Source organism: Eutrigla gurnardus, assembly GCF_963514095.1.
Source record: "Eutrigla gurnardus genome assembly, chromosome: 16".
NCBI lineage: Eukaryota > Metazoa > Chordata > Actinopteri > Perciformes > Triglidae > Eutrigla > Eutrigla gurnardus.
The window spans coordinates 4805538-4829792 of NC_139927.1; the positions used below are offsets into that span (position 1 = coordinate 4805538).

Here is a 24255-nt window from a genome sequence, read left to right on the forward strand (position 1 = left end):
ACAGGGCTCACTCCACTCGTCTCGATGCCAGACCTCCGGCTGAGGTCCATCACCCAGGCTCACCCCACCGCTGCCTCCTCCTCCTCCTCCTCCTCCTCCCCTCACCCCCTTTGTGAAGGTGCACTGAATACCGAGGAGCCAGAGGCTGCATGGCTGCCTTACAAAGGATGCTCTTTTCTCCTCGTCCTGCTCTCCTCCTCCCCGACTCCTCTTCCTCTCTCCTCTCCGTCTCCGAGCTGTCTCGCTTCCTTCTCTGCTCCCCTCACCATGTCTTCATCCTCACCCCTGTCTCTCTCCCTCCCACACATGTCACCGTATTGGTTTTCATGAAAACTACTCCTCTCAGTTTCAGCTCCTCTACCCCCCCCCACTTCACTTTCTCTCTCTCTCTCCCCAGAAATGCATCTATTATTAACACACACCTCTGGCTCTCTCCGAACCCTGAACCGAGGTTCCAGGCCAAGCTCCTCAGCATTCTAATCACCCCTTAATGAGCGAGAAATAATGAATTAAGAGAGTCCCGTCTCTTTGAGTGACAGCAATTAATGCATGTCTCTCACAGATCATCCTAACAGGCTCTCCCTGTACAAACGCCGGATTCTCCAACCCCGCCGTGTGCCGTGCGCCTTTGAGAATGCACGGATATAAAAATCAATCAGGCGGCATCCGACCACCAAAATACACAGTGAATCAGAGCTCGTATTCCCAGCAGGTACTGCATATCCCGACCCTCCCCCCCCGGCTGTCAGGGAGACGCTGCTGTAACCGTAGAATTAGTCGTGCACGGGTTCCCACTGCGGAGGTCGTGTTTAACCTGCAGTAGGTTTCTGCAGCGAGGGCCTCCCCCCCCCCCCTTGTGACTAGCGTGGCCTCTTTTCATCTTCTAGCTTGCCTCCTCACTCTTTGAACAAACCAAAGGGTTCAGGGTTAGGGATCTGTCAGACGTCTACCACTCACAGAGAGAGGGGGGGTGTTGCTGCAAGACTACTGTAACCCCCAAATTCATTTCCACCAGAGAGGGGCCGCTCTCTGATGGCGACAAGCTGAGAATGAGATAAGTCTGGAGTGTGTCCCTTTTATCACTGGTTTATTTATACTGGTAAACATCAAACAGAAACAACAGCAAAATCAAGAGCTGACGTCCTCCCGAACTTCTTCTCTTCACATCGACAAGTTAATTTACAATGGTTGTCACCGGCGATGACGTCAAGAAGTAAAAAATAATGGAACCGGACCGCCGCTCTGGATCTCATCCACGCGCCACATCAGATTGCCTCCCCGCACCCGTCACCGCTTCATTGTCACGACAGGAATCCGATCGGTAGTTGAGTCTTTATGTAATTATGTGGTAAAAATGTATCGATTCAAAGAGTTGTGCCAGAAAAAAATACCGCTTTGTGCTGTGTCCGGGTTTTGGGGGAGGGGTGGGGTGTCGGGGGGTGAAAAAAGGGTGGAGCGCTGTCTTTCAACTACATTCTGTTCCCCCCCGACACCTCTGGGATGTAAAGCACATTCGTCATCTCTCCAATCGGTCTCCTCCCGTTATAATACAGCATGTCCAGGTTACTGCATTCACATGAACACTTGACGGTTGCACCGAGATATACAGCATCTCACACAACTAAACATTATTTTTTTTTGTACATGAAGTTTTTATACATTGTTGTGCCTTTTTCGTCAAAGTTTGCTCAAATGTCGTTATAAAGACGACTTTGATTGGTTATAAGGTAGAAAAAACGAATGTGAAAACGTTCCTGTAGACCCTGTGTGCCTTTCTTAGCCCCCTGATATATATGAATATATATATATATGAGAGAAGCTTTACAGGGCCCCTCAATGGAGAGCTCAAAACGAGGCATAAAATCCCTGTGTTCCACAATGGGCCACAAATCCAAACCCAAGAAAAAACAAGAGGACGCAGATCGTAAACTCCGAATCATAAAGTGCTCTCCAGAAGCCACTCGGACCTGGAGAGCTTGTCTCTGGCCCGGCGAATGTTCGTCATGCCCTCCAGCTGCGGCAGCTCCCCGCTCATCGACAGGCTCCGCTTGGACCGCAGACTGGCCCCGGGTTTCGGGTAGGCCATGTAGCAGCGCTCCACGTACGAGTCCGTGTTGAGGGAGTGCCTGCGGTTCACCCTCACCCCCCCAGCAGGGACTGTCATGTAATGTCGAGAGGCCTGTTGGGGCCGGGGGCCTCTGGGGCCGGCAGTCCATTTGACGGGCCGGCCAGGAACGGCCAGGGTGACGGCGGCGGCGGCAACGGGGGCCGTTTTGGCCTCCGACGAGTTGTTCCGGTTCATGTTGTCGAGCTCGACGTCCGCCTGGGCTTCGGCCCGAGCGCTGAAACGTTTGGGCCTCGGGGCCCCCGGGGACGCCGGGTGCCAGCTGTGTTTGGCGGCGGAGGAGGAGACGGTGCAGTCGGGGACGGAGGGTTTGGTGGCGCCGGCGGCGACCGCCGCCCGCTGCTTGGCCGGCTCCGGCGGCGGCAGGACGATCCGGAGGCACTCCTTGTCGTTTTTCTCCGGTCGCAGGACCTGCTTGGAGAGGGACTTGGGGATCCCGCAGCCCTGAAGCTGCCCATCGCTGCTCAGAGACCGGATATCCCCCATCTCTAGAGCCTGACACGACCGGAGAGAGACGTACGAATCCTATTAGACTCAATGTGAGCAGAAAGAATGAACGGGAAAAAGAAATCAGAGCCAAACTGACCTTATCTGCATCTCCTTGGTTACACACCCGGTAGCGCACAATGAGGAAGATGATAAAAGCGAGCACCGAGGCCACGATGATCCCTCCGATGATAACCACGATGGTGCCGCCGAGAAACTGGGACTGCATGAAATGGCATCTGAGGTACTGCGGCTCCGTGGTGAAGTGGATGCAGCCTATGACCCGGGTGGCGGTCAGCGAGGTCACCTGGTCGTCGTAGATGGCCAGCACACACAGGTCGTACTGGGTACCGGCCGCCAGGTTGTTCACCAGGATGCTCTTACTGGTCGGAGGTATCATCCTGTCAAATATAATAATGTGGCTTTGTGAGGTCTGACGTAGATTAGGGAGGGTTAAATGAAAGGAGACAGAAGCAAATCAGATTATCCAGCTTATTGTTTCGAAGCGATAAATGACATGACAATCATTTTATCTCCCAGGGGGCTATTTAACATCTGTCTTGGCATAATCTTTAGTGACATTTGATTTATTTTCTCCCATTGTACTGATAAAAAAAAGGTGGTTTTTCGTCACTGCTTCAGGATTACAGCACCCCAAATCTCTCAAATGTCTCCTGGAGTCAGTAGCCACTGCCAAACACCATATGTGTGGATGACTTTGAAGTTTCTTTGGAGAAAAAAAACAAAAAAAGGAGGTGTCTGCGCGACGATCCCGTCACATCAGAGTGATTAGCAATAAATATGGAGCGAAAGAGGGCCGAGATGAAAGGAGTATACACCGGCTTCTCGGATCGGGCGATGTGTGAAGCCTCTGATGCTTTTTTTTTTTTGTAAAAACACTGGCTGACTGCTCTTTCATCTTCCTATCAGTCCGCGGCTTAATGCTGACATTCGGATTTGATTTTGTTGATTAAGCATTAGGCGGAAGGTTTTTGCACATAGTAAATGATACACTTCTGTGGGGAAGGGAGGATTATGAGTCGAAGAATAAGAAGTCAGATATCGTGCATTAGTCCGTCTCCCTGATGGGATTAATAGACGCCATGATTAATCGCGTCCACAGTCAAGTCCAGTTCTTAGTGACTTAATATCGAAGGGATTTAAGCAATCAAAGCAGGAGGTAAAGGTAAAACAAGGGTGAAAGAATTGTTTTAAATAATATGATTCTAGTATGTTTTTGGCATGAATTCAAACAAAAATTTAAGCTTTTTATACCAGATTAAATCGGCATTTTGAGAGGAAGGATAGTAAATAACTAGAGGTGGAGAAATAATCGATTATATGATGCATCGCGATGCTTTGTTGGATGATTCTGTATCAATAATTAATTTATTTGGGGGATTTTATATAATGATCAACTTTATCCTACAAATAGGAATTGGTTTGAAAGATTTGAAGGAAAAATTCTCATTATATTTAAATCCAAAACAGAGATGCATCGTGAATCATTAATAAATATTGAATCGTAACCCATCCATCCATCCTCTATCGCTCATCCTGTATTCAGGGTCGCGGGGGGGCTTGAGCCGATCCCAGCTGTCATTGGGCGAAGGCAGGGTACACCCTGGACAGGACGCCAGTCTATCACAGGGCTAATATGTAGAGACAGAAAACCATTCACGCTCACATTCACACCTACGGGCAATTTAGAGTCACCAATCAACCTATCCCCATCCTCTGAATCTAAATCGAATCCTGAGGTGACTGACGATACCAACCACTATATAACTATAAGTATACCTGTAAACCAGCGAGTCGTCGTAGGTGCCGTTGTACTGGATCTGGAACATGCGTATGCCGGGGATGCTCCTCTGGAAGTTGAACTTGACGAGGGCCGAGGTGGACGTGGCCTCGGCGATCACCACTTTCTTCTCCTGGCTCGTCTTCGCGTTCCCCAGGGGCAACCCTCCGGCCTCCGCCCCCGTCTTGGTCACCGTGGCGATATCCGACGACCCGGGGTCGGGCTCCTGCTCTGCCACCGTGTTGTTGATGATGTGAGGGAGTTTGGCGATGACCAGATCCACCGTCTGCTGGGCCTCGCCCGCCGGGTTGGAGGCCACGCAGGTGAAGGAACCTGGAACGCAAAACCGCATCGGTTATCGTCCGGGTCACGAAGCATCCAAGTTATATAAACATATCTAGTATTTAAAGAAAATGTTTGGCATTTTGGGAAATACACGAAGCACCCGTTGTCCTGAGAATGATTGGGGAAAAATATGTTGAGTTAGATGAAAAGATTGATGCTAATTATCCATAAATAGAAGGTTTCAGCCAGTTAGCTTAGCTTAGCTTGAAGACTTAAAGCTGGGGGAAACAGCACCTCTAAATCTTATTAACTAGTTACATCCCTTCTGTTTAATCCAGACAACAACCTAAGTGTAAAAACAAAGGAATGGTAGCATGACTGGTGTTTTCATCACCATGTTGTTCTTGGGGGGCCAAGAAATGGGAACGCATCATTGCACCCATAAAACCACAACTTGTCTTTTTTTGTACACTTATGTTTTTGTGCTGATTTGAAAAAAACAAACAAACATGAAGCGGCTTTTTAATTAGTGAGTTTAAGAGATGCTGGAAAGTGGATTCTGTTGTGCTGGACAGAGTCCTTAATTGTCATTAAAACAACAGGCGATTTAATCACATAGAGGTGTTGGAATACCATATTTTTTTCCTTTTCACAATTACCTGAACTTGCATATTTACGACGGCGTATTTGGGCGGGGAGAGGGGGGGGAGGGCAATATACTTGTTGTCATAGCAACGGCGAACATCGGGTCTTAGCAGAACCAAGCAACTTGTTTATATCGGCTTGCTAGCATCTTAGCCCAACAGCCCGATCAATAAACACCCATTAAGATGACAATTTGAGCCCCCTATAAATAAAACCAACAATAAGCATCAACATTATCACCCTAAGGACCTTATCGAGGCGTTGGATTCATTCGAAAAATAAATGCGTACATTCATGGGACGCTAGCATAAATGCCAGTTGTTAGCATTGTAAAAAAGTCGCAAATTTGCGCCTTTTTTCTCTGAATATTGCCCCCCTCTCGTTTGTTTGCTTTTTCCCTACAGTGGCCCTAATACGCCGTCGTACATATCAGTCAGTACTACTACTGAGTACTGATTCAACACAAGTGTGTTGGAACACTTACTAAAATATTGCCAGATTGGTGACGTTTTGCCAGCTCTAACTAACTAACATGCAACCCTCAGCAGAGATCTCGCTGATAAAGGATACGATGATGTCAGAGGCATTCCCGTTCCTGGTAGGCCGACCGTTATCGGGAACAACCCTAACCACTAAACCCTTAAGGAGTAAAAATAGATTTACATGACTTCAGCCAACAGCGTCATTCGTCTTTCCATCGTGACTCAAATCAGCATGCAAGTCGGCACTCTTCCACACTCTAAAACTTTATTGCCTGATGTAGACAAATACTTCAGCCCTGTGGTCTTCTGGCGGACACGAGCAAACAACTAATTTTGTTCAGTCAACAACATAACCCCCCCTCCCCCCGGGGGTGTAAACAGACCGGAGTCCTTGACGGTGCTGATGAGGATGTCCAACGTGCCGTCTGTGTGGACCGCCGCCCTGGAGGAGTTGGACATGAGGCGTCCGTCGGGGGCGATCCAGTGGATGACGGGGTCGGGGTCGCCCCGGGCCTTACAGCGCAGGGTCACGCTCTGACCCTCCAACGCTCGCAGCTCCTGAGGCGGCGGGACGAGAAGGCGATTAATCAGAAATTGAAAAACACTTTGGACATAAAGCTCTGCGCTTTAAGTTTGGCATCGACATTATAATAAATCCCCTTATTGATGATGTTTTAAATCTTCATTCCCTATAAATATTAACGACGATTGATCATCTTCTAGTTATTGAATTAGCATGCTTATGAAAGGCAAGATAATCAATATGACGGTCCATTGCAGTGAATGTAATGTGAGTCCAAGTAAAACATTTCTTTCCGCAATTATGCAAAAAAGAAGTCTGAATGTAAATGAGATGACATAGCTGTAATTGTTTGTCGAGGATTTGATCGGAGGATTTTGTTTGGATGCGTGAACAAGGGCTAAATCACTGTGAGCTTTCCCCGTGTAATGAGAGCTCCATCGTAAAAAAAACCCCTGAATATAGCTTTATTAAAATGGTAACAAAAAATTCCCATTAAAGTTTTTCCTAAAAACTCTCCACAGGCCACAATTTGATTACAAAGTCCAATATGTCTTACAATATTTGGTTAGCTGAGCGGCCTCGGATGAGTCCCACAAGTCTTGTACGACTCGCAAAGCTAATATTTGGTGTGACAGTCGAGGAAAAGTGCCACCGAGGATTAACCGAGACAGAAAGCAGCGTCTGGCTCGGAGAGAGTGTTGTTTGTCTGCACCGCTCAATTTGGAGGTTATACCTGAGAGTGCCTGGTGATGAGAGGAGGCTCACACAGGAACTCCTCCTCCGAGACCGTCCAGAAATAGCGTCCGGCGAGATGCTGCGGCGAGGCGCACGTCTCCAGATCATCCTCCCTCCGCAGCCTCCGCAGCCACAGCAGCTCGCAGTTGCACCGCAGGGGGTTTCCTCCGAAGCTCAGCGCGAACGACGTCGGCCCCATTATCCCCGACGTGGCCAGGACCCCCGCTCTCTGGAAAATGGGGTCCGGAGGAAGCTTCTGGAGCTTGTTGGAGGTAACGTCCAGCCGCTTGAGCTTCTGTAGCCCCGAGAAGGTTCCCTCCGGGATGTAGCTGAGCATGTTGTGGTCCATGTTGAGAGTGTGGAGACTGGACATCCTCTGGATGGCCACCCACGGCGCGCTCTCCAAGTTGTTGTAAGACAGGTCCAGCTCCTCCAACGCCGTCAGGTCGTTGAAGGCCCCGATCTGGATGTGGGTGAGCTGGTTGTTGTTGAGGATGAGGTGGTGCAGCTTGGACATGCCGCTGAAGGTGTCGTTGAGGATGCTGGCGAGCCGGTTGCTGTCCAGGTGGAGGGCTCGCAGGTTCTCCAGGTCTTTGAAGGCGTGGGGCGCGATGGAGCCTATCGTGTTGCGGGACAGGGTCAGGTCCACCAGCTTGGTCATGTTGGCGAAGTCTCGGCGCTTGACGCCGGTGACGAAGTTGTCCCCGAGTCGCATCTCCACCGTGTGCCGGTCGATGTTCGGGGGAACGAAGAGGAGACCCTTTTTGTCGCACAGGGTTGCCAGGTTGGGGTTGAGCACCTGGCAGACGCAGCGTTTTGGGCAGACCTGAACTTTGTGGGCCTTCACAGCCGCACCGAGGACCATCAGGTAGACCAGGAGAGACTCCATTTGGCTTCTCGGTCCGGTTGACACACCTAAAAAAAAAAACATGGAAAGAGAATGGTATTTATATATGAAGCAGTTAACGAAAGCAAAGCGTGAAATCTGATTTGTGTCGTCTTTATCAAACTGTAATTAAACATGCACTGACGGCTCCCGCCTTTTCTTGAAAAGGGAACCGGGGAATTGCTGAACCGCCGTGTGAAGTTAAAGCTTTTCCGCTAGATTTGAAAGAGCGTCATTGCCAGCTCACAGCTGAGATTTACAGAGGGTCCAAGTTCTTTGCAGGAAGCCGGGAGACTCGATGCCTGAACAAACAAAAAAACGCTGTGCGATTCCACATGAAGCAAATTAGCCTCCTGCAGACTTGAGAATGAAACATCTCCTGGTATTTCTTGAATATTTTTTATGACAGCTCTCCTTTTTTGCCCCTGCTCCCCCGATCATACCTTTTATATTTCAATGCCAGACCTTTTAACATTTGTATACAGAAGGATGAAAGTCTAGACCGGCAGTCCAGGGCCTCGTCAGAACTAGACTGATATCTGCCAGGATCATATCGCCTATAGGAAGGGATGATCAGGGCCCAGTGCCTCAGCAAAGGATGTGCTACGCCTTTCTATTGATTTCCTCTCTGCCGCTACTCTTACTTATGACACAGTAGAGACGGGGATAAGGAGGGATCCATTTGACGAATCCAGAAGACCTTGTCGGGGGAAATTGCATGTCATAAAAGACAGTGGAGCTTGGATCGCAGCTTTCTAAAAGGTGCGACACACAAGGAGCAAGGAGTGACATTAGCTGGGATTATTTTTAGAAAGTGAAATTACGTTGTCATTTCGGTGGAACATGCAATATTCAGGCCCTCCGGGTGTCCCATTACAGCACACAGAAAGGCACACCGATCCAATCAAGCGGAGGGAACAAGAGATCCAATCCTACAGCTGTAGTAAAAACCCAAAGGCTAACCTTTAAATACAGAAGAGGATGGCTGATTTATGTTTATGGCTTTTCTGTGGTCCGCTGGTAATGGTCTATTCTGTCTATTGTCGACGTGGTGGAGAGTGTGCATTAAAATCTCGCCTCGGCAAAGAGCATGCCATACGAGTACCTTCATGCTTCCGAGGTCTCTGTTGCACCGGAGCTGTGACATACAACTTACCGCGTAATAGCCTTGACATTGGGAGTACGAGGTAAATATCATGAAGAGCAAAAGAAAACACCAGACAGAGTGGGAGTGACATGCTTGCCATGTTTTTTAATGCAAGGAGGAGGGGGGAGTGAAGGAAAGCCTGGCGGCGTCCGTTGACAACAGTGGCGTTTTGACAGCTGGGTTTAAAAAAAAAAAATCTATCACAGCACGACAAGGAGGCAGGAAGGAGGTCGCTTTAATATGGCCCATAATAGCAAAGGAGGAAGGGGAGGATATCATTGGAGGGAGCACGCCGGGCGTGACATTTTCACGCATACTGCTGATCAAGCAGCAATGAATCAATGTCTTTCACGACCCATTTTTTTTTCTTTGCAGGAGGGGGGGTGGGACAAACTTCACCGAGTCACACAAGAGGAGGTTTGAGTTTAGGGGATTGCAGTCTGGGGGGTGCAGAGATCTGAGCATGCTGGGTAATGGACTCAGGAGACACTAATAAATGGTCTCTCCTTAAAGATTGGCAGACTTCAGCTTCAAGCTGAGCTGCAAAGCTATGTGTAGTGGAAACTTAAAAAATCGACTTGATGTGTGTGTGTGTGTTAGAGGAGAGGGTATAAAGGCTGAGGTGTGTTCATCCTGGTGTGTACCAGCTTCTGCTCTGACTCTGAATGGCATGGCTTCTGGATGTGCAATGAGGCGGAGAGGACCTGCTACTTCCAGACCCGAATGGCGCTGAAGACGTGATATTGATTCACTCTGTGGAGACGAGGCTTCTTCTCTTTTTTTTTTTTTTCTTTCCCACTGCCGAAAACTCAGTCAAACGTGAAGAGAACGTTCGTGACGGTAATCCCTACAAAATTTGTTCCGCGAGGACAAAATAGGACAACCCCTTCTCGCTACCGAGACAGGGGGTGGGGGGGGCAGGAGATGCCGGGAAGCCGTCCCCCATAATTTACATTTAATTACGGTCGTTCCACGGAGGTTTTGCATAACAGGTTGCACTCATCACGTAAGCGGACAAATAACTAGATAATCAGTCAACGCACTCATCAATCACGCACTTCATCTTTAAATGTCACACCCACCACCAGAAAATCATTACCCCGGCAGGTTGGGCTGTTTCATTATGCCGGGGCGGCTTGGGAGGGCCTCAAATAAACAAGAAAACAGATAATCTACTGATGCATTAACCATAATCTCCTTCATAGTCAATCAAATGTTCGTTTACTACCTCTGAGCGGGTGTTATTTTTTTCTCCCTCGGAGGACAGAACAGACTGACAGCACACGCCCACACATGCACACCGGTGGGTGGATTTGTACCTAATAGAGGTGGCTCACTTCACAACAACCCCCCCCCCCAGCAATGGAGACAGACATTCATGCACAGCAGCAAGCAGCAGCATACTGTATGTGAGAGGATATCTATGGTCTCCCAGGGGCAGCATTCGCCAAGAAAAGCCTTATGCAGCATACTGCACACCAATCGTCCGGTGAAGTAATGGAGGAGGGGGGGGGGATCATGTGAGGAAGCCTTTCTCATCTCCCAGGCAGGAAGTCAGAGGAGAAAGCATCCCTGCGAGGTGCGGGGGGAGTTATTGCGATGAAGGCTGATTGGTATGCCTCCACGCAGGGCGACGGCACATGGCAGCATCTTGGCGCCGTCTCACCTGACTGGCCTGCTCTGGGAGAAGCTGCTGGAACGCAGAATTGAGCCTCTGTTGTGTGACGCGGGGAAACATGACGGTAAAACGGTATCGACAAAGCAGTGAAATATAGGTCCTCGGCCAAACGGAGCTGCTGCTGCTTCTGCCCGAGCTGCTAGATATTTCTGTTTGCTGGAGTCCAAACATCCTGACCAAACACTGATGGACTCGTCTAACCAACACATCTGTGTTTATGAGTGAGGGGTGGGGATGCTGTGACACCCTTTTTTTTTTCCTCCCTTACACAGCCTGCCAATGTTAGAATGCGATATAGCTCTCGGGTGACAGCCTCGATGCCATGGCAACACAGAAGAAGAAAAAAAAAAAAAAAAACACACGTCACTTTTGGAATGAGATGTAATCAGTGGCCCCATTTTCAGATCACCTCATAATATTTCCGAAACAAAGAGTCCTTGACAATTGAGGTCCTGTTTCGAAGGCCAGAGCAAACCCATTGTGGCGTTCATGGGAGAGACGAGAAGAGAAGACACACTCAGCACGTTTTTCTATTGGATTCAGTGTTTGGAGTGACTGAATCATTACCGTTTCCCCAGTTTTCAGCGTAATAAAAAACCCTAAATGACTTGATGTAGCACTCTGATGTAGTTGAGATCATTTTTCAGTGTGTGTGTGTGTGTGTGTGTGTGTGTGTGTGTGTGTCAGGGGTACAGCATACCAAGCAGACCCCACTGCATCAATAGAAGTGCTGTTCATCAGCATATACAACACCCCCCTCTCCCCCCCTTTGCATTTCCCAAAATCCTTCACACACTATCACGGGGGAAAACCCGGTTGATGCGTTGACATCCTGGATATCTCGTCATCGGCCCCAACAAATGAACAAACGAGCACAGAAGACACTCACATTCCCATTTTCCTTTAGACGCCGTCTCATAGCAGGAGGCCTGAAACGGGACCCAATTGAAATGCTGATCACTGACTTTGGATCTTGATTCTTGCACCGCTGTGACGTGTATATATATATATATATATATATATATATATATATATATGAAGGGGCTCATGACCTGGGATTTTATTTCAGGGGAGAAAGAGCGATGCACAATCTGTGAACACCACCTCTGAATATCAATAAGGCCTCCTCGAGTGAAATATCCTCCAGCACATCTGTAGACTGTCAAACCTGCCAATTAGCCAAGTGCAGATTTTAGGGGAAGTGCAAGGAAAAAGGGTGAAATCTATACCTCTCTTTTGTGTGAAATATCACACTCCATCACATGACCCATTAATGCTTCAGTCTAAATGTGGAGGACCGGCAGCCAACATGAAATCCATCACCACTGTATCCATTGACTCTCTTTCAAAGCCCCTCAGGATCCTGTGTCTTCTACCTCACGCACAGCAACAAAACGGTTAAATAATGCATAATCTTCCCTTTCCTGATTGTGTTGTGTAATCCAAAAAAAACTCTCTCTCACACACACACACACACACACACATGGGACCAGGTGTGTGCAAGTTTATGACTGTCACATAATCTTTCAAATCTTCATGAAAGCACTACTTCAGCAAAGAAGAAGAGAAAAAAAAGCATATTTTGAGTGGAGTAAAAATAAAATTGGGTCAGCGAATGTGGAGCTGGTCTGCAGAAGCAGCTTTGGTGCTGAGGAGCCACATATCACTAAAGCTATAGCCGCACATCAGCTCCATCGCTGAGTGCATTAATGGAGCATAAGAGCAATATAGAAGCAGCAAAACGAGGCGTGGGCCTGATTTTATACTGGTGTAACAACGTTGCCTCGGGCACTTATGAATAATAAGATGTGTGATAATAACTCGACGTAAGAAATGAACCCCTTTGGAAAAATCTAATAAATAAAGGAATGAAAAATATCACCTGTCTTCATCAGTCACCTGGCAACACGTCCTCTCTCATGCCCACACCTCATGCTATTATCAATTTGGTTACTTAGGCTAATTTAGACTCCATCGCACCTTAATGTGCTGATTTGCATATCAGGCAAGCGCAGCGCAGGAGCCGCAGATCAACCGGATTATAATAAAAGAATCACAAATAAAACGGGCGACACAAGGAAACAGAATGATTCTACACGTGAAATCAATGTTAATCCGAGAGAGAGAGACAATAACAGCCACGTTAGACGTGATTCTGTCGGGTGATTTAAAAAAAAAAAAAAAAGAAGAAACACACAGAATGCAGCCAAGTGGACACTTCAAATGAAATACATAACATTCATATCGTTCCCAGGCAATCTGAGGGGATGTTTTTTGACCTTGCGGTGCAGGTTATGTGCTGGTGGGTTACAGCCACAACCCCTGTCACAAGGGGACATCTGGGTCCTGAGAGAAGTACTTCAAGTCAATAGAGCAACCTCTTGAAATACCCCCCCCCCCCCTAAAAGAGTTCAGACTCGGGAGCGTTACGCAAAAAAAAAAAAAATATCGCATCTTATAAATGATTTAATTTACCTTGCAGATGGAACATCAAGCCAAGTCAGAGGTGGGTGTGTGAGCTGATTTCCTTCCCCAGGAGGGCTGCGAGCATTTTTTTTTTTTTCCAATAAGGTTTTGCCTTAAAAAAAAAAAGAAAAACCGGTCCTGGAGACGGTTGTCCCGAAACGTCTCGGTTCCTTACATGTGTCGGCCTGCGAAACCAGCGATGCCCTTCAAGAAATTCATGACCAACACCAGCGTATTAAAATTAAAAATATAAAAAAAGCGACGACTCCTCTCCGCTGCTCCTCACGCCGGAGATATGTAACTCAGCTTCTCCTCCACCACCTCCTCCCTCCACCACCACCTCCCCCCTCCACCCTTTTGGTGAAAAACACTGGAAAACGCAACCCGAAGGGTCCCGGTGTCGGCTGCGAGGCTGCAGCTGTGCGGGGATCGCCTCCTTTCCACTGCGCATCCGCCCGTGTTGCGCCTCCAGAAGAAGAGGGGAAAACGCCTTTGGTGGAGGAAGCGACGCGCTGGCGGACTGAAGCCGGCCAGATGTTCCTGTCGCTTTTTCACCGGCTTTTTTCTCTTTTTTTTTTTTTGCTGGCGACGCAGGGGCTCAGTGCGAGTTAATCCAGATTGACTGAAGGGTTGCTGCCATAATACGCGCTGCTCCCCGTCCCTGCTCCCTCCCTCTCCCCCTCCTCCTGCCCCCGGACTACTGTCATCCACCGACCCGGCTCCATTTCTGACCAGAGGTGCTGTGCTCGGAATGGTAATCAGTGCGCTGAGAGCTGGCTGCACACAGAGACCATTTGTGTGCATATAGACAGATGCGTTGTGCCTCGCAGGCTATCTCACAGGGCAGGAATGCAGCATAATTTATTCATGTAGATTGAACTCGGCTGCACGAAAACGCAGTCTAAAACATGTATGTCATTTTTTTACAGAAAGACTTCATGTGTAACATCTTTATAAGCCAACATCTGGTCCCGGTAAAGCCAAATAACAGCCTATAGCTGAATAACCCTCCATGTATTACATAGATTATTGGCAAGAAAGTGTTGAGTTGGCTGAAAATGAAAGCCTCGGGCTCCCTGCAGGTCCCGCTTTGGCACTCGACCCATGACTACATCTGATGCAATGATCCCGTGGCCTTTTGTGCAAGTTGGCAAATGAGCCTATATATGTGCAGGAGTCAATTACAGTGCAGCAGGAGCAGACTTTTTATTTATTTTTTATTATTTGATACTCCTGGCACTGTGAAATAGGTGCTTGTTGTCATCCCGAGAATTACCCCCGAGGATTTCTCCTCCTGATCAATATCTCCATCCAGTTACAACATATTTCCACTTGAGATCAATAAGAAAAGCCTAAGTGGTTTACGGTTATACAGAACAGGAATGATAAGAGTTATTTAAACAGTTTTTCATAGCCTGAGTGTGCACAAAGCCCCCCCCCCCCGAAGTGTTGTCTACCTGCATAAAAATCCCAGTTTTGTTCCGCCAGCCACAACAACGACATCATTTTTGCTGGTGGGAAGTGTTGATGTCACGGCCTGCATGTGGCCTCCTGCCGAGTGTCCCGTCGGAGTCATCGCGATCTGACAGTCTGTGATCCGAAACGACACTGACATGTCTTGGATTCTGCTGCGCTCCTCTTACTGTTGCTGGGATTCGCGCCAGGCTCCCTGTCGCTGACGCGTGTTGTCATCCAGGAAGCGCCGTTAGCTGAGGGTTGTCCGCCCGTTCACCTGTCCGAGGACAAGCCCACGCTGTCCCGTGGGAGGGTGGAGGAGGGGGGGGGGGCTCCATGGGGTCTCTGTGATCCAGCTCACGCACACGACCTGCGGGGGCCACACACAGCAGGAGGGGGTCCTTTGATGAAATGTGTTTGTAGGATCTCACTTTCATTTAAGGAGATACGTCTGACTGAGAGTGAGAGAGACTCATCGAGATTGTGGCATCGCTGGAGGAAAGGTCACAAGGTCACCCCTATACCCCGCAAAAAGAAATGCATCAAAGCAGCAAATCAATCGTGCACAGACAACTTGATGTATTTCATCAGTTTACACTCGCCTAGAAGTTATTATTTGTTTTTGTGTTTTTTTTTTGGAGGTTGACACTTCCACAATAAAGCAGAGCTGAACACTTTTAGCCAATTTCGTTCTGACCTCGGGGAGAGATAAGAAAAACCGTTGCGTTAACTGTAATCAGCACATATGTGACACGGCTGATGTGAGGTGTCTGCTGGCAGTTGCAACACTTTAATTGGATGTCACACTTTTCAAAAGGAAAAATGAGTGTTAAAGTGCCAAATTAGCATTGGCATGGACTAGACCCGATGTTTACAGACGTACAGTCGCTTACTGGAGGGATATTTGAACACAAGTGAGGTGGCAACTAATTACTCGTTCTTATTGTGTGTCTTTTTTTGTTTGTTAATCAATCTTAGCCTGTGAATAGTCAAAACAACAACAAAAAAACCAACACCACAAGTCACCCCAAAGTCCACCAAATGCGACTTAAATGACTGATCACTCATCAATTTGCATGATTCAATGCAAACGCATCCAAGTTTGTTTCGGCACCAGATGATGAGAGAAGGTTCTAAAGGGCCCGCGGTGCTGCGCGGTGACATCGTTATCTCGGTGAAGCTCTGCTGAGACCGCCTTGAACATCCATCCGTGTGAGCCCAGAGCTTTTGATGTCTGTCTCCACAATAACATCAATCTCCTCTGATGGTTTAGAATGCAAACGAGTCTCTCTCTCTCTCTGCATCTTCTTTAATAATACCTCCACGTCTTCAAAAAAAAGCTCTGATTCCAAGTCCTTGGCAAGTGGGCGCCTATTTGCATAAATCAGCCTTTTCTTCCAGTGATGAGGTTCTAGTGGAAACATAGCGACAGGGATATTCTATAATGAGGTCAGAGCTTTGAAAAGCCAGGTTTATCTTGGAAAGCATGACAATAATTCTGTATCCATTATGTTTGTGTTTGTTTTGGTCAGGTGAATGTTAAGTTTACCTACTTTGTATTGTGGAAATCTTAAACACTAAAAACCCATCTTGCAACATCTTGACAACTTCACTATCTCTATATTTCCTCTAAGCACGTTGCCATGGAAACTGTTACCTGCCACAAGGTGTTGATAAGTGCTTTTTCTTTTGTCACAAAGACGTGTTATAATCTCGGTATGGGTGTCATAAGGCAAACTAGGCGACAAGTTACCGAATAAGTTATTTCAAAACGCTCATACGACTTCACTTGAGTGTTTTGTACGGAACAGCCAATCAGCGTGTTGCATTTGAGGGTGGTTGGCAAATGACGTGCAGCCATTGGCTTATAAAATCAGTGATGTCCCGCCTACACAGCAACGGATACAGCGAATGCCGTCGCGCGCAGCTTCCACAGATCGACAAACAAAGCGCGCGGGCGGCAGCCAACTGACATCCACGTCACGGGTGTTTTGTAGATCGCGTGGCTGCGCAGCGCGAGGACCCCCTCCCGCCCCCCACCGCTCCGTCCTCTGCAACGTTCTCCGTCCCGAAGTTCCCTTCGCGTTTCCAGCGTCTTTCGGGTCGGTTAAAGGGCTCCGGAGCAGGAAAAAGAAGGACACTCGACTCTCCACAATGGCAGCAATTCTTCGCCGAACCCTTCTGAACAAGAAGGTAACACAAGCATGCACGTTTTTACAAAACACTGGCTTTTATTGGGAGGTTTATGCAACTCAAAATTGCTAACAACCTGCGCTGCTAGCTAACAAAGTCATTAGCTTAACACACACACGTCCTTCTGTAAGCAGTTGACATTTAACATTATGTGCAGGTTAAGATAATGGGTTTGATTTGCATCGTGTGAAAAGGGGATGATAAGAAGTAGAGACATGTCTCGTATTTCAGACCTTGGACGTAGAGGTTACTACGAGTTAAAGTTGTATAATGGTGTCTTTTTTTTTTAATTACAGGTGCCCCTCCAACTGGGTCGCATGTGTTACTCCTCTTCCGTGGTAAGAAGTGTCCACTAACTTAGCAATCAGTGAATTAAACTAAATGGCATGCGTCCACCACAGACTCTTTAACTGTCCACCTCCACATGTGGTTGCATTGCAGTTCATCTAAAGGTCACTTACGTGACCCCGTGATGTAAAAGTAACGCACCGTTTTAAGAAAGGCTTGTTTTATTGAAATAAATCACATTCGTAGGTTTTTGTCCCATGACAGTCCTGAAACAACAAATCCTGTTTTCTTGGATCACATGATCTCATAATTATCGACACCTGTTTTATAATATCGATATTGGTATTCAAAATTTTACAAATAAGATGACAGCGTGTTGGTTGACATATGCTATTTAACTGGGATTCTTTACATTTGGTCGTTAAAGCATCGTGACCAGGAATTGAGACATTTTACAGTATTTTTAAAGCATTTTCAGCATTTTCATGGTTTTAAATGACCTCAAATGTGTATTTACTTTTACTCATTGGTTAATATATTAGCCAAGAACAATATATATGCAATAAGCTCATATTGGCTGATTGTACGGGTCTGGTGAATTTATCAGCACAGCTCTGCATAAGATTTTTCATATTCATGCAGGGATTTTTTTTGTTTTGCCAATTCAGAATGTCGGAGAGAATTCTGAGTGAAAGAAAACTTCACTTAGACCTTCATGTGAGGATTGTGTTGAGGCATAAATCCAAAAGGGGTCCTTTTAGTCTTTTTTTAGAGGGCTTGAAGTTCCCCGTAGCATTGCATATGTATTATTTACTTAATTATTGTAAGACGGAAGACCTTCTGAACCTTCGACTTCAGTTTCGTTGCCCCTTTGTACTCATTGTTTACTCATTAACTGTGTCCAAATTCCATATCCAGCACAAATATTATGCAGTAAATGTCGCACTCTGTTTTATATTAACAAAAAATATATAAACCCTCAGACTTCAGTCACACTCTTAAGAAAAAGCTGCTACCAAAACCTCAGGAAGAAAGCTAAACAGCACACTCAAAACAGGTTTTAGTTGTAGCATGCATATTGACTTATTTGAGTGTGTACACACTATATAAACTCAAAACCTGCATATTATTAGTGTGTATAATGGGATTGGGAGCCTTCTTATGTAACACACACGTAGCAACGTCTCATCTGGAGAACTTACATTTTAAAACGGTTAAATGAACCATTCATTTTGTGCACGGAAAGAAGAGGAGATGTGAAAGGAATGCTTTAAAAAGTCCCTGTGGTGATAGTCAGATGAGTGATGATGTAACCAGAAGGGGAGGGATTTAACCGTATGCTTCTGTGATCCTTTAGCCCACCACCAAGCTGTTAATTGATGGCAAGTTTGTCGAGTCCAACACCTCCGAATGGCTCGACATCCACAACCCTGTAAGTATTCATAGATTAACAACGTGAGCCCGTGAAGAGGCTGAAGTAATAATACCTCGACTTAAAGCTGGCTTCAAATACCACAGTACCACTTTGTAGAAGTAATTTACAGTCTGATTATATGGGAGGGGATGCAAGTTTCTAAGAAATTAAAGGCCAGTCTGCACAGCCAGTCACACAAGTCTTGCTGTAATTAAGCTTGTCAATTATAAACCTCTTGCAAGGCTGTGATGGATAAATATAGCATACGCAACAGCCATCATCTTTCATCAAACCTGTAAAGGATAGAAAACAACCATGTTGTTGTTAATATTGATGATTTAATGTGCATGCTGTAATGACTTCCCCTGCTCTCAGTCAACTTGTCTGTCTGCACCATCTCCTCCTCCTCCTCCTCCTCCTCAGGCCACTAATGAGGTGGTGGGACGCGTTCCCAAAGCTACCCAGGAGGAGATGCTGGCAGCTGTGGACTCCTGCTCCAGAGCCTATCCGTCCTGGGCCGAGACCTCCATCCTCAGCAGGCAGCAGATCTTCCTGCGCTACCAGCAGCTCATCAAGGATAACATTGTACGGAAATGTGCCGACTTATTTTTGCACTTTCCATTTTAAGATAACAACTTACAGAGGAAATAGTTTTGTATTTTTTTCTTTCTTTCTTCTCACTGATGTCGCAACTTAATCATTTGGCTGTTTTTCCTCCAAATATTTCAGAAAGAACTGGCTAAAATGATCACCTTGGAGCAGGGAAAAACTCTGGCTGATGCAGAGGGAGACGTGTTTAGAGGACTTCGTAAGTAATGTGTAGACTTCTCATTGTGCTATTGGGTTTTGATATCCTGATTAGTTTAGAGTGCTGCTGTGTGTGTGGTTGTGTCCGTGTATGTATTTTTATATAGTGGATATCAAATTCCCCCCATTGAAACTGTTGTCTGTCGTACCTCCTGATGAAAAGACTATTTGGCAGCCCTTTACTCCATTGCCTGGATGAAGGTTTTGATACTAAGTGGCTGCAGGGTGTCAATTATTTTAACATAGCCAGACACTTTGACTTTTAAATTAATAATGGAGCAATGGTTCTGTTTTGGCCACATTGACATATCGAAGCTTAAACGTCTTTTCAAGAGGCGTTCACAGTGTCCAATTATAACAAAACAAGGGTTAAGAGAGAATGTGTCTCTGCAGCATCACATTGTTAAGTCCTGAAGTTAAAGTGTGACTACTTAGTTTGTTTTTATGTAAAGCACTCTGCAGGCTCCGCTCATAGTTACACGCTGTGTAAAGATACATTTGCCGATCCCTTCATTGAGGCGCGCTTTTGAATTTTGGCAGACTTTAATCAGCAAGAATCCCGTTGAGAAATTTTAACCAGCCATGCACACTAGTAAATAAAGGAAGGTGTTTTTTGTTTATTACAAGACGAAAGCTGGCAAAGTGTTTATCATACTCGGTACGGCTTCCAATTTTGGGATGCCTCCGTTCATTCTGGCATGTGAACTTATCAGCTGAAAGACAGGCGACACATGCAGGTGTGCTGCCAGCTTTAGAGACGTCCTCCAAACTTTTCACAAGTTTAATTACAGTTTAAATAAATCCTTAACAGTTTTATATCTTAATTAAGAATGTATGTAATGTATTTTTTATTTCTGTCCTCATCTTCATGCCCCCAGAGGTGGTTGAGCATGCCTGCAGCATTACATCACTAATGCTGGGTGAGACGCTGCCTTCCATCACCCGGGACATGGACACTTACACCTACCGCCTGCCCATCGGCGTGTGTGCTGGCATCGCCCCCTTTAACTTCCCTGCCATGATTCCTCTGTGGATGTTCCCCATCGGCATGGTATGTGGCAACACCTACCTGATGAAGCCCTCTGAACGGGTCCCAGGGTGCACCATGCTCCTGGCCAAGATGCTCCTGGACGCCGGAGCACCAGATGGGACACTAAACATCATCCACGGCCAGCATGCAGGTGAGTGTGTGTTTAATTATCACCTGGAAACGGGTCAAAGGGTGTTTCATATACGCCCCTGGCAATATGTAGATTGGACATTTCCATATTATGCACAGCCTATATCTGTAAGTTATTCATGAGTGTTTGAAGAAAGAGGATTTTAATCTCTTATATTGTCTTCTGGGTGCAGCTCACATGTAGAAGAGAGGATTTATATTCTCGCTTTGTATCTTTTGTGCAGCGGTGAACTTCATCTGTGAACACCCGGCCATCAGAGCCATCAGCTTTGTGGGCTCCAACTCGGCTGGGGAGTACATCTATGAGCACGGATCCAAGCACGGCAAGAGAGTGCAGTCCAACATGGTACAGCAGAACTTGCACTACTTATCTGACTGATTTTAATCCTTAAAGTAAATATACTGCGTTTACATTTGGGGTTGTCTTTCACATGAGGCTGACGCTGTTTTTCCACAATATTATTATATTTCCATATATATCAAACATTCCCATTGTTACGTACGGAGAAACTTATTTACTACTCTGTTCCCAAGTCACTGATGTTTCTAATGTATGTAATTAGCACTGTGCTGCCTCCCTACAGAGAGAAACCCTACAGAGCTGTGTATACATGTTTTTTATATTTAGGGTGCCAAGAACCACGGCGTGGTGATGCCTGACGCCAACAAAGAGAACACCATCAACCAGCTGGTGGGCGCTGCCTTCGGAGCAGCTGGCCAGCGCTGTATGGCTCTCTCCACTGCTATTTTTGTCGGAGAATCTCGTGACTGGCTCCCGGAGCTGGTGGAGCGCTCCAGATCACTGCGTGTCAATGCAGGTAACGTCATTGGTAGCCATCAACATAAATAAAAACAAAAAATCAGCTCTTTTGCTGATATTACTGCCTTTTGCTATAATGTGAAAATGCTGCATGTGCATCCTGCAGGTGATCAGCCCGGGGCGGATGTGGGTCCCCTGATCTCCCCCGAAGCCAAGAACAGGGTGGAGACTTTGATCCAGAGCGGCGTGAATGAGGGTGCCAAGCTGCTGCTGGACGGGAGAAAAGTCAACGTTAAGGGATATGAAAATGGAAACTTTGTCGGACCCACCATCCTGAGCGGTGTTACGGTGAGATTTGGCGAACGGGGCAACATGGGTGCTGTTTTTCAGTCACAAAATGATCCAATATGGTAAAAAAACGAGACATTTTTGTACATTTTCAGAGAAAAAATAAAGTTTTAACAGGACCCTAAAGACGTTGTCTTAATACACTTTAAGGACTTCCTCCCAGTCTTCTCTATAGATAACACCGTAAAGTTTGAACATACTTGTACACTGCGTACTTTTAATAATGCCTCGTGGAGTTGCTGTTGGGGTAATCATTTTGCTGTTCTCTCCAGCCGAGCATGACGTGTTACAAAGAGGAGATCTTTGGACCAGTGCTTGTTGTCCTGGAGGCTGACAATCTCGACGAGGCGATTTCTTTAATCAACAACAACCCCTACGGCAACGGCACCGCAATCTTCACCAGCAACGGAGCCACGGCGCGCAAATACACACACGAGGTGGACGTCGGCCAGGTGAGAGGTTCTTTTATAAGGGCTTGATAAAAGGACTCTGGAGATTGAACGCCGTACCCTGCACAGACAAATAGCTCTGTCGGTTATTAAAAAAAATCACGTCTGGGGTTATTCTGGACCTCAGTGAGTAACCTGTGTGAGACTTTGATGACTAATCACTTTTGTGTGGGAGGTGTTCTGTTTCAAAGACAGCAAACAGACATAGAATTACATTTATTAAGTGAATATTTATTGGTGCAAATTGATGGCTCAAAGGAATGAAGCTGAAGTGGGAAAAAAAATATATTTTAGCACTTCATTCTTGTAAATCCAAGTTTCACGGTTAGATTTTGTGCCATTAAATAATAGGTTCACATTTTTTTTTTAAGTCCATATTAAAACATTATGCAAATGCTCGTATGTGCAAAATAGTTTTTACTTGCTGTAATCATTCCTCATGCATATTAGGAAGGGTTTTTATTATGGCCAGGATGAACAGGAGGAATAATTACAACAAGCAAACAAATGTGTTCAGTGTACATATTGGCATTTGTGTAACGTTTTAAGGCAGGTTTTTGGGAAAAAAGGGAACCTAACATTTAACCCAAAGACAGTTTTTGATGCACTATCATTAAGAAAATAGAAGAAACTGTATTTTTTTTACTCCGCATTTGTCAGCCATCACTTGCCAGTACATAGAAAATATAGGAAGTCTTGTCCAAATTGGATTTGCTAAAGAGTCTTGTTCAAGTGGCGTCTATGTACATTTTTAAATTCCGTTTCTCTTGCAGAAAGATGATAAAATAATAAGCTTTCACAAGCTTCACTCAAAAGGAATTATTCGTCCGGGTCTCCCTCAGATTAACTCTGCAATGCATGCATAAAAATGATAGATTATATTGATCCATCACTCCTGGCTTTTAGACTCCCCCTTAGTTGTGGGAAGATTATGCCTGCCAAATATCACAAATTGTTCCCCAGGTAAGTATGTATTCTTATTAATGTGTGTTTGCATTAATACAGATTGGCGTGAACGTGCCCATCCCCGTCCCCCTGCCCATGTTCTCCTTCACTGGCTCCAGAGGCTCCTTCAGAGGCGACACCAACTTCTACGGCAAGCAGGTAAGTACAAATAAAACTGCTCTGCATTTAAAAATACAAAACAAACTTCTACATGTCCTGGGTATCTGACTCTGCACTCGTCTCTTCCCCACCAGGGCATCCAGTTCTACACTCAGATCAAGACTGTGACATCACAGTGGAAGTCCGAGGACGCCACTGTGACCTCCCCAGCCGTTACCATGCCGACCATGGGACGCTAAGTCAACAGTACAGCATAACCTTCGATTACTTCTCCTACGCCTTAAGAAGCCCAAACAAAAGTCACACTGGGGATCATTAGTTGGTGATTGTTTTAACTTTGACTATCCTGGAAAACGTTGTTGCACGAACGCACACAAATGCAAATTTCACCCCATTCGGAGATGGAGGAGATGAGCCGGAGTGATGCAACGAACGGTGCTGTTGAGCCTCTTTTGTGGGTTTCTTGTATTTTGCACCCGTTTTTTCCTCCTGTCCCTGTCCTGAGTGGGTAGATGTGGATTTATCATGGTGAATTGAATTCTTTTTTTTCCATTGTGTACACCGCTGGTGTCACATTTCTTTAATCCTACAGTAGGAATGAAAAAGGGGGTCAGGGATTCTGTCTTTAAAGCAATGACTGTGAACATCTCCCACCATTATGCTCTGTGGTGATTTAGCTTGTCCTGTTTTATCAGAGGGTTGTGTTCTTGAAATGAAGATATGAGTGGAAAAAATGCCACATCAGAACAAAAACCACACCCATTATCTGTTACTCCTTTTTTTAAAACATGACATTTCATCTCCTTATGATCAAACAGTGTTTGCTAAACATATTTTTTTTAAATCCAAACTATTTAAGCCACTCAAAAATCTTCCAACCACAACACCTAAGAAGAAACCGAGTGGACACAGTTTGCAGATGGCAACAAGGATATACGAGTCTAGTTCACAGTTTGAATAAAGACACTGTAATTTGACTAAATTTGAATTCTGAGTCTCTGGTTCTGTTGCAATCCCAATCTATTATTCATCACACA

General features: G+C 46.0%; 2 protein-coding genes across 2 annotated transcripts; one reads left to right on the forward strand and one right to left on the reverse strand.

The window, feature by feature from the left end:
- Window positions 1-981: 981 nt before the first annotated feature.
- On the reverse strand, window positions 982-13485 carry lrfn5b (leucine rich repeat and fibronectin type III domain containing 5b). The gene is made up of 6 exons (XM_084030419.1): window positions 13269-13485; window positions 7081-7997; window positions 6208-6382; window positions 4412-4745; window positions 2712-3012; window positions 982-2620 (listed from the first exon to the last, which is right to left on the reverse strand). Exons 1-6 carry the CDS (start codon window positions 13282-13284, stop codon window positions 1937-1939), a joined length of 2427 nt encoding a protein of 808 aa, XP_083886545.1. The 5' UTR covers window positions 13285-13485; the 3' UTR covers window positions 982-1936.
- Window positions 13486-16762: 3277 nt separating this feature from the next.
- LOC311026463 (methylmalonate-semialdehyde/malonate-semialdehyde dehydrogenase [acylating], mitochondrial-like) lies at window positions 16763-24206 on the forward strand. The gene is made up of 12 exons (XM_084030036.1): window positions 16763-16907; window positions 17204-17245; window positions 18553-18627; window positions 19033-19194; window positions 19339-19417; window positions 20295-20597; window positions 20821-20942; window positions 21225-21414; window positions 21523-21704; window positions 21977-22156; window positions 23159-23257; window positions 23353-24206. Exons 1-12 carry the CDS (start codon window positions 16869-16871, stop codon window positions 23455-23457), a joined length of 1578 nt encoding a protein of 525 aa, XP_083886162.1. The 5' UTR covers window positions 16763-16868; the 3' UTR covers window positions 23458-24206.
- The last annotated feature ends 49 nt before the right edge of the window (window positions 24207-24255 follow it).

What these genes read in the sequence shown, in the direction of transcription:
- LOC311026463 (XM_084030036.1), top strand. Translation starts at nt 16,869, where the DNA reads ATGGCAGCAATTCTTCGCCGAACCCTTCTGAACAAGAAG. An exon ending in AGCTCATCAAGGATAACATT is followed by an intron (nt 19,195 to 19,338) that starts GTACGGAAATGT and finishes CAAATATTTCAG; the next exon opens with AAAGAACTGGCTAAAATGAT. An exon ending in AGACGTGTTTAGAGGACTTC is followed by an intron (nt 19,418 to 20,294) that starts GTAAGTAATGTG and finishes TCATGCCCCCAG; the next exon opens with AGGTGGTTGAGCATGCCTGC.
- lrfn5b (XM_084030419.1), bottom strand. An exon ending in CAGCACCGTCAAGGACTCCG is followed by an intron (nt 4,746 to 6,207) that starts GTCTGTTTACAC and finishes TTTGCGTTCCAG; the next exon opens with GTTCCTTCACCTGCGTGGCC. An exon ending in ACCAAGGAGATGCAGATAAG is followed by an intron (nt 2,621 to 2,711) that starts GTCAGTTTGGCT and finishes CGGTCGTGTCAG; the next exon opens with GCTCTAGAGATGGGGGATAT.